This window comes from Lupinus angustifolius, chromosome LG13 (assembly GCF_001865875.1).
Source record: "Lupinus angustifolius cultivar Tanjil chromosome LG13, LupAngTanjil_v1.0, whole genome shotgun sequence".
Taxonomy (NCBI): Eukaryota; Viridiplantae; Streptophyta; class Magnoliopsida; order Fabales; family Fabaceae; genus Lupinus; species Lupinus angustifolius.
The window spans coordinates 13,018,486-13,031,791 of NC_032021.1; the positions used below are offsets into that span (position 1 = coordinate 13,018,486).

The 13,306-nt window shown below is 31.6% G+C and overlaps 1 protein-coding gene across 1 annotated transcript; it reads left to right on the forward strand.

Moving 5' to 3' along the window:
• Positions 3,332-5,163, forward strand: LOC109363606 (L-ascorbate peroxidase, cytosolic-like). The gene is made up of 7 exons (XM_019609858.1): positions 3,332-3,351; positions 3,672-3,727; positions 3,817-3,916; positions 4,013-4,187; positions 4,340-4,405; positions 4,934-4,982; positions 5,063-5,163. Exons 1-7 carry the CDS (start codon positions 3,332-3,334, stop codon positions 5,155-5,157), a joined length of 561 nt encoding a protein of 186 aa, XP_019465403.1. The 3' UTR covers positions 5,158-5,163.

The window sequence follows — 13,306 nt, forward strand, 5'->3', positions numbered from 1 at the left end:
TTTCATAAGATTGACTATGGTTGATTCCTCACAAACTTTAAGCTTCAATGGTATCCTACGATGATCAAAACCTCCTACATTTTGAGGATCCTTCACCTCTAACCTAACTCTTTCCATTCTAAATTTTTGCAAAGCTTATTCTGTTGGAGAATATCTCCATCCGAAATCCATAGATTAAACGCATAAGTCCTTATGACCATGGCTTTTTTCCCATAACCTAATGTTTATGCCCATAAATAAACCCAAATGGAAAAACCATGATCCAGACCGAAGAAACCCCAAGTGAGTTCATGGTGAAGATGAAGAACATACATTGTTGAGCCATTTCCGGAATCTCGAAGGTATGAGGGTGCGATGATCTTCCAGATGTTAGAGCCCATATAGGTTTCCTTATGCTTCTCTAGAGGGGAATGAGAAAACCAAAAGCTTCAGTGTGTGTGTTGTGTTAGGAGAGGAGCCTTATGGTTACCTTATGTTATATACCTAATGGATGAGTTGATAGTGTTATATCCTTTTGGATAACACTATCCTCATCCTACCTTATTCTCCTCAACTTTACACCTGAAAACCTGTTGCTCTACAAATGGGGACCATAACCCATAAAAATAACCCTGTAGTGATTACTACTTTAGTTGCAATAATTCTGATTCAGTCCCTTCATCAAATCAGAAATTGCCTGATGGTATCTACACTTATATTATTTCATGACACATATGCCCTTAGCCACCAAATTAATTACTGAAGATCATTTTATATTTTGGCTAATTACATAATGGCCATAACACAATCATAGAATTATATTTGTGACCCATATATTGTCAGAAATTCTAACATGTTCAATTGATATGCAACTTCGGGTGTAAATAACAACAAAATCTAGAACAAAAAAATATTGCATTCTTTTCTCTAATCTATTAATAAAACTAAGATCACATAGACTACATGAATATTAGAAAATATGAAAAGAAAAATGAATATGATTGTGTCTTTCTTATTTCTCCGAGACTCAATCTTTTTCCTTCTTGATTTTGATGATGTAGCACTTGAACTGAATTTCTCTTTTGTAAACTAAAACCGAAAGAAATATTGTTTTATGAAATTATGAGATTGATGAATCTTAAGATATTACATAAGGCTTTTATAATTCTATTTTTATGCACTATATAATTGAGTAATTGCACTTCAAAATAGTTTCTGGAAACATACACTAGCTACATAATCCATTACTAATTGATTATCTGAAGTTAAACTCAAAATTTTGGTTCAATCATCATCTCTAATGTCATATGAAATTATTCTAATTATAATTAATGATATGATATGGGTGGACTCTACCGACCATTTCATATTATTAGACTTAAAAGATATAAAAATAAAATGTAAACTAAGATATAAACGAGAGTAAACTTGTATTTCACATTATCCTTTGTATGTCGCACTAAATTTACATCCAATTGTGCTATGAGAGGAATGAGTTAGGAAGTCTTTATTATGTGTTGAATGTCGTATTCTCCTCTTTTTCCTACATTACATTTCTATTTCTCAAGGGATCATGGTCTATTAATTCAGCCTCCAATGTAATTCAAATAAGCTCTATTTTGTAATCTTAGTGTCAATAGCTTGCATAATTTCGTATGGGCAGGGTTGTTGATGCATGCTCTATTAATATCAAATTGACTTCTTTTTATGTGATTGTTGGGCACGCAAATCTCATGATCCTAGAGTGATACGTTAAAACAATGTAAGACCCGTGTGACCCCGAAACTTATATATAATGTGATATGTTAAAGCATGTTAAGTTCCCTCGTTTTATGTTCATTTTAGTGGTGAGTATGAGTTGGGTTGGATAAGACTTTTCACTTACCTAACCCTAAATATTAATCATATTAGTTTTTATCACTGTGCCAGAATAGCAAAACAATCGCGCTTAAAATTGTCATTTAACAATGTTTTCAGGGCGCTTTCTATGTGAGCACAGTAAAACATAAGGTTATATTAAAGAACGTTTTTTGAAGCGCTGTAGAAAGTAGAAATTTAACAGCGCTCACTTTCGCTTCAGCGAGTGCTGTTAAGTGTCTACTTTATGAATAAGATAATATTTCTCTCAGACATTCTTTCAAACACATGACAAAAGCATGTCCAACTCCACCACATTTAGAATAGATTTGTTAAATCACCAACGACTCCAATCACATTCAACCTTAACAGATTCCAATATTATAAAATAACATGAGTAATGAGATCTTATGCAAATTGTTCATTATTTCTCCTCCAATGTGAAAGTCTTTACAAAGTGTTCAAGTGTTTCTGAATGATCAATGCAAGCTGCAAATACAAATAAAAAATGACATCTCTAAACAAATTGTAAAATTTATGAAAAAATACAAAAATTAGCAACACTTGAGCAAAAACATTAACCATCATACTCAAACCATGTGTTCTAAACCAGTGAACCATAGAAAAAAACATAGATCATTGTTGCGTAACTTCACAACAAATAAAGATTACACTATTAATAAAATGTATCCACCAAACACTACAAAATAAAAGGCATATTGCCACGACATTTCAGCCACAATTGCTAAAAGCGAAGCAAAATTAATATTGGGCCCCAAATTTGCTACTACATGCAGGCCCATGGCAAAAGAAGTGGAAACGACACAAATTTTCTTAGTTTTATCTTATTTTTGCATTGAATCACTTCACTAACTTCAGCATTGAATCACTTCCTTCTTGGCACACTCTTCCCCACAACGCCATTCAAATCTCTTTATTCAACCTCAATATTGAATCAACGATGTTTTCGTCACCATCTTCCTTGTTTGCTTCTTCAATTCACCTTTTTTCAGCTTCTTAATCAACGATGTACATGCAAATCTCGTTTTGCAGCTTCTTTAATTCACCTTTTTCTTTTTAAATTTTATAATTTTGTTTCATATTTCTAAAAATAAGATTTTGCCAATCTCAACCCCTAATTTTTTAGTTATAAATTTGGATGTTTCAAATCTTCTAATGTTATGCATGCAAGTAAGATAGATAACTTTATTTCTGCTCCCTTTAATCTTATAAGCGTTTCATTTTGTACCAATAGTGCATATGTTATGAGGGAAATGCTGCTCCGTGAAATTTGAAGTAATTTAATTATATTGGATTGTTTTTCAATTCAATCTTTGATTTTTTTGGTACTGACTCCTTTAAATAATTCAATTTGATGCTTGATTTTGAAGTCTTTTGATGAAGTTACTTGATTATTGAATTGTTAGGAACTCACTGCAAACTTCTTGTCATTTTTAGAAACAGATTGAGAAAAAAATAGTACAAACAAAGGGGAATGGAGGGAGGGGAGAATGAGTGAGTGGTTAAAGATCTATTGTTAAGCTTAGTTTACATACTCTTTTGAAATTTAGGTCTTCTTATTTTTCGATCTATTCATTTTTCGTTTTCTAACATACAGATAGAGGAAACTTAGGAATCTAGGATTTTGTTCTTGAAACCCCAATTTTCACTTCAATTTGTTAGGCATAATTTTTTTATAATTGATTGCATTGTGAACTGTCTCGTTTTTGTAGACTAAGAGAATCAAGAAGGCTAGCATTGTTGCAAAATATGGTATGTCTTTTTAATTTATATGATTTCAGTTTAGTTTATATGATTTATGTGCTCTGTTGTAGCTTTATGCAGTCATGGTTTAAAATTAGCTCACTGGCTTTGGAAATTATACACTGTTGTAAGCTTGTAAGTATATAAGTAAGCTTCATAATAAATATTAATCAGATTACACTATTATAAGTAGTTACATCAATGTTGTTTCTTAAGCCGTGAACGCCGATTACCAGAAAGTCGTTGAGAAGGCAAAGAATAAGCTGAGAGGTTTCATCGCTGAGAAGGGCTGTGCTCCTCTGATCCTCCGTCTAGCATATGCTTCTATGCTCCCTCTTCGATTGATGTTATTTATCTAATTTTTTATTTTATTTTTATTCTGATTTATATAATATTATATTATTTAATGTAGATGGCACTCGGCTGGAACCTATGACGTGAAAACGAAGACAGTTGGTCCATTCAGGACTATTAAGCATGCAGCTGAACTTGCTCACGGTGCTAACAACGGTCTTGATATCGTTGTTAGGCTTTTGGAGCCAATCAAGGAGCAGTTCCCTATCTTGAGCTACGCTGATTTCGACCAAGTCAGAATTTATTGTCCATTTCTTTTTTTTCCTTTTCATTTTACCACTGCGTTATTAGAGATTGTTAATTTGTTAGATATAAGATGTGGAAAATTTTGGTTAGGTTATTTTGGTGGTGTTGTGTTTAAATGTTAAATTTTATGGTAACGCAGTTGGGTGGAGTCGTTGCTGTTGAGATCACTGGTGGACCTGAAGTTCCTTTCCATCTTGGAAGAGAGGTATATTTGCAAGTTTTTATCTCGTGTGATTGTTGTGGCTCTGTGTCTCTTTTAATTGAGCATCATTGTTTCGTGTGAGACTCGGCGCAACGAGTAAGGTTGTAGTTAGAAATGGGGTGAGCCTCTAGGTGTGAGAGCCTTGTGCATTGGGTGATGGTCACGCTTTTTGTTCAGCTGACTTTATAATTTCTATTTTTTACCACATGTGTAACATGATTTGTGGTGTGATGTTGAGTGGTTAGAAAACCAGTAAATTACTAAACTACATTTGCAATATAATATAATGATGTCGTTTATGTTTTTTTGACTATGTTTTGTGATTATGGCTACACTAATAAGGGTAGTTTTTTCTAGCCAGATTTGATGAGAGACTTTGAACATGATCAATTTCATTGACTATGTAGATTATGAACAAAGTGTTACTAGTGTGGGGTGTCTACAATTAACATTTTACAGATATGTATGTGACTAGCCAGATTGTGATATATTTCTGTTTTTGAAGCTAATGTGATCTTTTCTTCTGATCAGGACAAGCCTGAGCCACCACCTGAGGGTCGCTTGCCTGATGCTGCAAAGGGTCAATTCTGGACTCTTACACTGAAATAATGATTGTAATGGTCTTTTGTTTAGCAATTGTTTGACCGTTGTTTCCTGCAGGTTCTGACCATTTGAGGGATGTGTTTGGCAAGGCTATGGGACTTAGTGATCAAGATATTGTTGCTCTTTCTGGTGGTCACACCATTGTATGTTAACATTTTATACATGTTCTTATAGCTTGTAAATATTTAATTTATCTTGCTTTCTTTTTATCATTATTTTATGGAATATAATGATTGCTAGAGAGGATGAGGAGAGGAATATGTGAATAACTGAATAAATAATTAGTCACGGTTAAAATGTGGTTAAATTAATGGTAAACATTAGCCATGGTTGTAGTCACATTAGCCACGGTTGAAACTGTGGTTAAAGAAATGTTACCACACTTGGTGAAGACGTGGCTATATCATAAACAGACCGTGACAAAATTTTTGCAACGCCAGTAATTGCTAGGGTAGAGGAAACCGTGGCTGCTGTATTTTGCCACGGTTTTGTGGTACGATAGCGGCGGTTTTAACCGTGGCTAATCGGATAATTTTTTGTAGGAAATTGGTCATAAATAAACTGATTATTTAAAAAAATAATGATTCAAATGCATCAAAGACTTGTTATTTATGGTGTAAATGCAAGCATCAAGACTGAATCAAAAAGAAATAAATGAGCTAAAATAAGATAACAATTTACCTTATGCTTGAAGAGAGAAATGAAAGATCGATAACTTGAGAGAGACACTAAAAACAAAAGAAAAAAATGTAACTCATGGAGAAGAAGAAGAGTAAGAGAAATAATAAACTAAGTCATATGTGTATTATTGTGTGTGAGGTTTTCTTTTTAAATTTGAAAATATTTTCACTCACTAAAACAAGTGTTTAACAACGCTCACTAAAGAAATGTTGTTAAATAGATGAATATATGACCTTTAAGAGCGCTCGCTGAAGGAAATGCTGTTAAATGTGTTACTTTTAACAACGCTTATTGAATCAAGCACTATTAAATGTGTTATTTTTATCTACACTCACTATATAAGTGATCTTAAATATATGAATGTATTATCTTTAACAGTGCTTGCTTCAGTGGGGGTGATAAAGGTGTTACTTTTAATAGTGTTCAGTGATGTGAGCGCTGTTAAATGTGTGATAAACAACAACGCTCACTTCACTAAGCGCTGTTAAATCTTTGACATACACATTCAACAACGCTCATTGAAGCAAGCGTTGTTGAATGTATATCCACCTATTATATTTTACAGCGCTTACTTCATTGAGGAGTGTTAATTCTCCTTACATTTAACAACGTTCAACACACGAACATTGTTGAATGAGCGTTATTAAATATCAATTTTAATGTAGTGTGTGCCCAAGTCTAATTCAACACATGATGGTTAACTCGACCAAAAGGTCGATTGGGCTAACTTTTGAACTGAAGCCCGAATATAAACCCAACTAAGTATATTTTCCTCATTTTTTTAGATAAATTCTTTTCAATATTACTTATTATTATGGATATGTAATTTTACATATGAAAGTATATATATACATATATGTGATGAATCATTTGCATGTGTATACATGATGAAAATATTATAGAATCAATATCACTTGCAAAATAGTGTCTTAAAAAACTAGCAAAAGCAATTGAAAAAATATGCTTACTTTCATTTAAAGAGATTTCATTACTCTATATATAATTGAATAAACACATATAAATAGATGTCATGGGTGAGCATATCCCTTGTTTGAGAGTGTTGAATTTAAAAAGGAGATTAATGAAAGGTTAACGTAATAAAAAAACACTATTTTACCATTCCTTTTAAAAAAATCAATAATGTGCTATATATTATATAACGTACAGCCATATTTTGAAGACAAATCACATTTTAAAATTATTTCAAATATTTTGTCACTCTTAAATTAATTTTAAATAATTCTTTTTCTAAAAAGTTGTTTAAATTTAGATAAAATAATTTTAAAGAAACTAAAATTTATAGAACCAAATATTAAAATTCAAAGAATAACCAAAACAACATTAAAAGACGTAAATATAAATTTGGACAAAGTAATTTCAAGATGAGTATAAACAACCACTCAATAATTGAGTTAATATAAAATACATGAATATATCTCATGTTAAAAAAGTAAGAACTCAAAGTTCATCTCTATTTTCAAGTACATTGATTTTGCTCAAATCAATTATAACTAAGATAAAAATATGGCAAACTTCTATCACTTCAAATATGGAGCTATTTTTTTTGCCAAATTGTTCTTTAATACTCGCAAATAAATAAATAAAATGGAATCATAAATTTACATTTGATAGTAGAAAATCCACAAGATATAAATAAAAATATGATATACAAGGAAACTAGGACGAGTATCTCGAGAGACCAACTGGATCAAACATGATTTCAAGTAGCAACTCCTTGTGCTTATCCAAATGACAACCAGTTAATACTCTAATTCTATCAGGATTGTCAAGTAAATACAAATATACACGAGTGAACATATGAGTTTAGATATTCAAATCCTCCAAAAGCTTCCAAATATTAGCTTCCAAAATTGGAAGTTTTTGCTTAACTTTCTTATACACAACATTGGCCTCTCTAATATTTGTAGCAAGATATTGTACAGTGCTACCTTTATTCCTTCATTCCTTCAAATTCTCCGTCATCCTTTGATTTTATTGACATTTTAGCTTGATTGTGAGTTCCTTGTACCTCCGGAGAGATGACTTCATTTTCATCACCATTGTCTTAAATGCTCTCCAATGTCACCTCATTACCATCATCAAAAGACTCTGATTCATGCACGAGTTGTCTTGTTTCTAATGTCTTTTGCAGTCTTAGCATGTTGTCCGATAGCTCTATCCTTTCATATAAAACCATAATTTTGTCATAATTTGCCATAGGATTTTCACCTATTCTTCACCATCGGGATTTTTCTATCACAAATCAAAAAATTATTAAACTGGTATGTCTATCCATCCAATCTTCTAACCTTCTAAAATGCATGTACACATAATAACGTATTGAAACAACATGCATTTTTATCCTTATTATAAGCTGAAAGTACAATCATATTGAGAAAATATTAATATAACTCAATTAGTTGTTGCCAAACTTCATTTTTTGCAAACCAACGCTTTGTCGTTGGATCCCAAGAATTCACTCAAGCCATTTTTGAACAAATCACAATATTTAGAAAATCTCTCTTCAATAACTTCCAACAATCTTTCACTTTTTCCTTCCCAAAAGCTCTTTCATAGTTTTCCTGTAATTCCTTAACTATGGCTTCATAGGCAGTTGTAGTTTTCGTTCACCTTATTTCCTGTAATTCCTTAACTATCATCAGTCCATGTCTCTCTTTAAGGCTTACTTTTTGTCTCAACTATAATTCCTAAAAAATTGTCACAAATTCATGAAATACATATTCATAATATACATCACAAATTCTTATATTAAAACATCACAAATTCTAAATTAACATTCCAAAGTATATAAGTCACAAAATATATCATAAAAAATTTCCATATTAAAACATCACAAAACCATCATAAATTTTAAATTATTACATCACAATACATCAAGTCATATCACAAATTCTCAAATTAAAGCCGTAATCAAATTCTCTCCCAAATGAGTATTTTTTCATCATTATCATTTGTTGGTGCTCTATCATATTGAACCAAACTTCACAATAAATATCTTCATCTACCTCAGCTAACAACTCTTTATCCTCAACGGGGTCTACCACTACCATGTAATTATGCAAAATTCAACATGCTTTGATAATCCTACATTGAGTTTTGATTCTATAAGTTGACTCAGTTCCACTTGTAATAATAGGAAATCTTTTTTCAAAAATCCAAAAGCTCTTTCAACAATATTACACAATGAAGAGTGTCGCTTATTGAATAATTTTGTAGGTGTTCGAGGTGGATTTCTTGCAGAGAAATCATTCAAGTGATAACATTTTGATCTCTAAGGGGTAATTAGTCCCTTTCTCAACATGAATCCAAAATCGAGAAGATAAAATTTACCTATTAAAACACAAGTTATTTAAAAAAATATATATAAAGGAAGAAGGAAAATGAAAAAAATATTATCTTAACTACCTCTAGGTATCTTTGAAATATTTGTTCTATGTAATGCAGTATCCTCCCATCCAGGCAGAACATAAGTAAACCTTTGATCAATAAAGCATGCAACTAGAACATTTTGTGTTGGAAAATCCTTCTTACCACAATATTTTGAAGCTTCAACCAATGACACTTTTACACGAACATGTCTACAATCAGTTGCCCCAACACAATCCTATCATTGTCAATTTATCATTGACATCAATATTTTTTAATATTGCAAATTCTTAATTTTAATGTTACAATATATTTTACCTTTAAAAATGGGTTAAATCGATTGCTTCCAATAATTTCTATAGGGATTCATGTGCCACATCAGGTTGCTTGAGATATCTCTTTTCTAACTGAATTATCGACAAAAACACACGATGAAAATGACGACTGATAGTTTCACTAGATCACTGAAACCATAATTGAATTTTTTGGTTTCTTACATTATGTGTTAGAACGTAGAGTGTTTTGGTAAATTATTCCTCTACATTGACTCTTTGTGTTGATTGAAGTCTGCCCTCTAATTTTAATAGAGCACATAATTTTAAGAAGGTTTTAGCCCTTAGTCTTGTTAACTTTTTACCTTTGATGGTATCAAGTTTCTTCATAATGTCTCTTTATTCTAATCAACTATGCTTGTTTGAGATTGGAGTTTCCATGTAGTAATAAACTACAATGCATTTAACTTGAACAATAGCCCTTTAATGACGTTCTCTCCATCTAAAGTAAGCAAAACTTCTCTCTTCTCCTTGATCACCCATCTATTATTCTATTATCATTTACATAAAGAGAAGATTAGGTCCTAACTAACATGTAACTTTGGAGCTAACTTACTATAAAACTCTATATTTATAAATTTAGTGATTTCAAAAGATTAGCTCAACAACAAAGCTTTATACAACATGCTCAGATATTAGATGAATCCAGATTGGGAATCATAAAACATATTATAAGTATCATTGATGCAATCAATTCAACCCACAACAAAGAAAACAACAAACAAAAGAGAATACAACTTGGCCACTTTGAATTGCAAATGTATTAATTTGTGAATGATTGTTAATTGTTAATATCAAATTTAGTCACCAGCCACATGCGTGTAAAGATTAATGAGAAAGAGAGCAATTAAAAAGAGACTTATGCTTTCCATATATTTTATTTGTGAATAAACTTCTGCTTTTATCATTATCAGTCATCACTTAACAAGTAATAGATTACTATACTATCATGTTGTTTTTGATGATTTTGTAATGATTAGGTGTTGTCTCAATCAATCTTCCCCTGATTGTAGATAAATATCCCTTTTAATATGATCATCTTATCATAAGTAGTTTCACTCTTGCTATGTATATAATTCTTATTAATCCATCAGGCTTCTAATTATTGTTCTTGCTTATCACTTGTTACTTATTTATCTCATGCTTCTTTAGCATAAAACTTATGAAGTTGTATTTTAGTTGGCTTCTCCTCTAGAAGCTTCAAATTGTTTTATTAGTTGTTGGGGTGTCTTTTATGAACTTGGACTAGTCTTTGAGGTGTTTTGCTAGGCCATTTGCATAAAGCCATAATGTAGAGCTCATTTTCACATGTATAATTGTTCTGGCAAGCCCCTACTTTTTTTTTCATAGCTTGAGCTAGACACATCAACTTTTGAATGAACTTTATTTCTGTTTTCAAGGGTTTGTTTGAGAGTTGGATTTTGGAGGGGAAGGAAGATAAAAAGAAGACTTGAGAGTCATGAAATATACTTGTGAGAGGACTCTCAAGCCTTCCCTTTCCCTTCCTTCCCCTCCAAAATCCAACTCCCAAACAAGTCCTTAATGCTTTGTTTGAGAGTTAAGAGGGAAAGGAAAGGAGAGGGATCAAAGGGTTAGGAAGCGAAGGGAAAAGGAAGGAAATCATCTCCCTTGTTTGGGAGCATGAAATTTAGATGAAGGAGGATAACTAATATTACTGTAAGAATATTTTTTATTTTCCCTTAAAAATGTAATTAACAATGAGAAATGGACAATAATATATAATTATATATTATTACCAAACATATTTAGCTATTTTGACATTTTGTCTCCAAAAAACCCAAATTGGGGGAACTTTAAAAATAAACACGTGAAGGGTTTTGGAGGACCCTCCAAAACTTTCCCCCCTCCTTGATCCACCTCCCAAACAAGGGAAGCTTTAAAAAGCCATCTTTTCTCTTCCCTTCCATTCCAAAATCCTACTCCCAAACAAGGCCTGAGCTGCTAGAAGTAAAAATTCATTCAAAATATCTTCTCCTATGTAAAGCTTTTGCTCATTTTCTACCGTTTCAATTAATTTGCTTTTAGTTTCCAACAAAGTCTATATGGTAGTAGAGTCATAATAACATACAATCAAATTTGTCACTAAGCATTGATTCTCACTAGTACTTACTACCAGAATATCCCCTCACTTTTAGTATGAAAATAATTCATTTTGGGGTCTATGACTGTCCTTCCCAATAAATGTCGCTCTTAAGAATCGAAACATTAACCTTTTAATCATCCTAAAAATCTAGCAGAGCCTTACACTACTAGATTAACGTCTTATTGGTCTTACCTAGTAGTATGTTCGGATGGTAAAGTAGGAGCTCTCAAAAATATACTAGTAACAATACATAGACATTTGGATGCTATGATGTGCATCTCGCTTGTTCAACTACTTGCTGTATTTCCAAAATGAAAAAAAAACACTAGTACAGAAACCTAAAATGTCCTATAATTGTTAATGGTCCTTGATATTAGAACATTAGATGTGGTTATGAACCCAACATAACCAGCCTAATTATTAAAAAATGAAATTAGTAGCACTCCATATGTATCATGTAGCTAGCAGGCCAACATTATATTAACATTCACCTTATATTAAATGATAGGCTTTAAAATTTATGCACTTCACTATAAAGTTTTTTACACTATCAGCCTATTATTCATTATTAATTTGTATTACTTTTGTTTAAGAGTCAATATTGTTCAACATATGAATGGTGAATAATTTGCTGACAGTGTAAAAACATTTACACTGTCGATATATACATATTAAATCCTAAATGATAATGATTATTTTACATAGCACATTAAGGTTGTTATGTTGGGATATGAGTTTCATTTTGCAGTAGGCCGATAAAGAGATAAAGATAGAACTACAAGATGTGGAATCATATCTTCCTAATGTCCTTTAATAGAATGTAGATACAACAAATTAATTTTATTTCACTCTGAGCCTAGTACAACTAATTACACTAACAATCTGACTCAACCTTTCTAGTTTCTAGATTCATACTCAAATTAGTAAAAACTGGAACTAAGAGTTTAGGAATTTTGAAATTTAGTTATTTTATGTTGCAGATGTGCTCCATTATATCCATAACTTTAATCCTTTTGACTCTAACCTTTTGCCTCTAACCATTTCTCCTCACTCTCTACTATCTTCCCCTTTTCCTCTCTTACTTTCCCTTTGTTCCATTAATACCATGTCTTTGTCTATTCACCACATATTATACTATTCTAAGCATGGTACCATATTAAAACCATCATGATACAATTACAACCCCATGACTTTCATATTATGTTAAAACCATCATCATCATACAAAGACAATCTCATTTCTTATATAAAAACTAACTTTCAAGTTTTCATAAAGAATGAATACTATCTTTAAATATAGTCTACACACCTATCTCATAATTGCAATGATAGTTGAAACAAAAAGAACCATAACTAGGTTTCCTTCAGTAGCAAAATCATTAACAAAAGATGGATTTCTTCATAATGAAAAATGCAAATAAAATGTTCATGGTTGATACAGAATAATCCATCAAAAATTAGATGTATCATGTTGAGTAGAAAATTCACACTAACCACAACATGAATAACATAATGTGAAGTTCTAAAAATCTCAACAACAATTATGCGTTTGTCTTCCAGAAATATAAATATAAAAAACCAAACAATTATAGTGACAAATTGAACATGAGATTGAACATAGAAGTGTTGATATTCGTAGTGGTACATACCAAGTGCAATTTGAGATTCTTACAAACATAAAAGTTAAACCACCTTCAATCCAATGAAAATCACAAAATGTAGAGAGAGAAGAAACGAAAATGAAGAATGAGAAAACAGTATGAATCAATTCATCAAGGAAAGGAGAAACTTACCAATT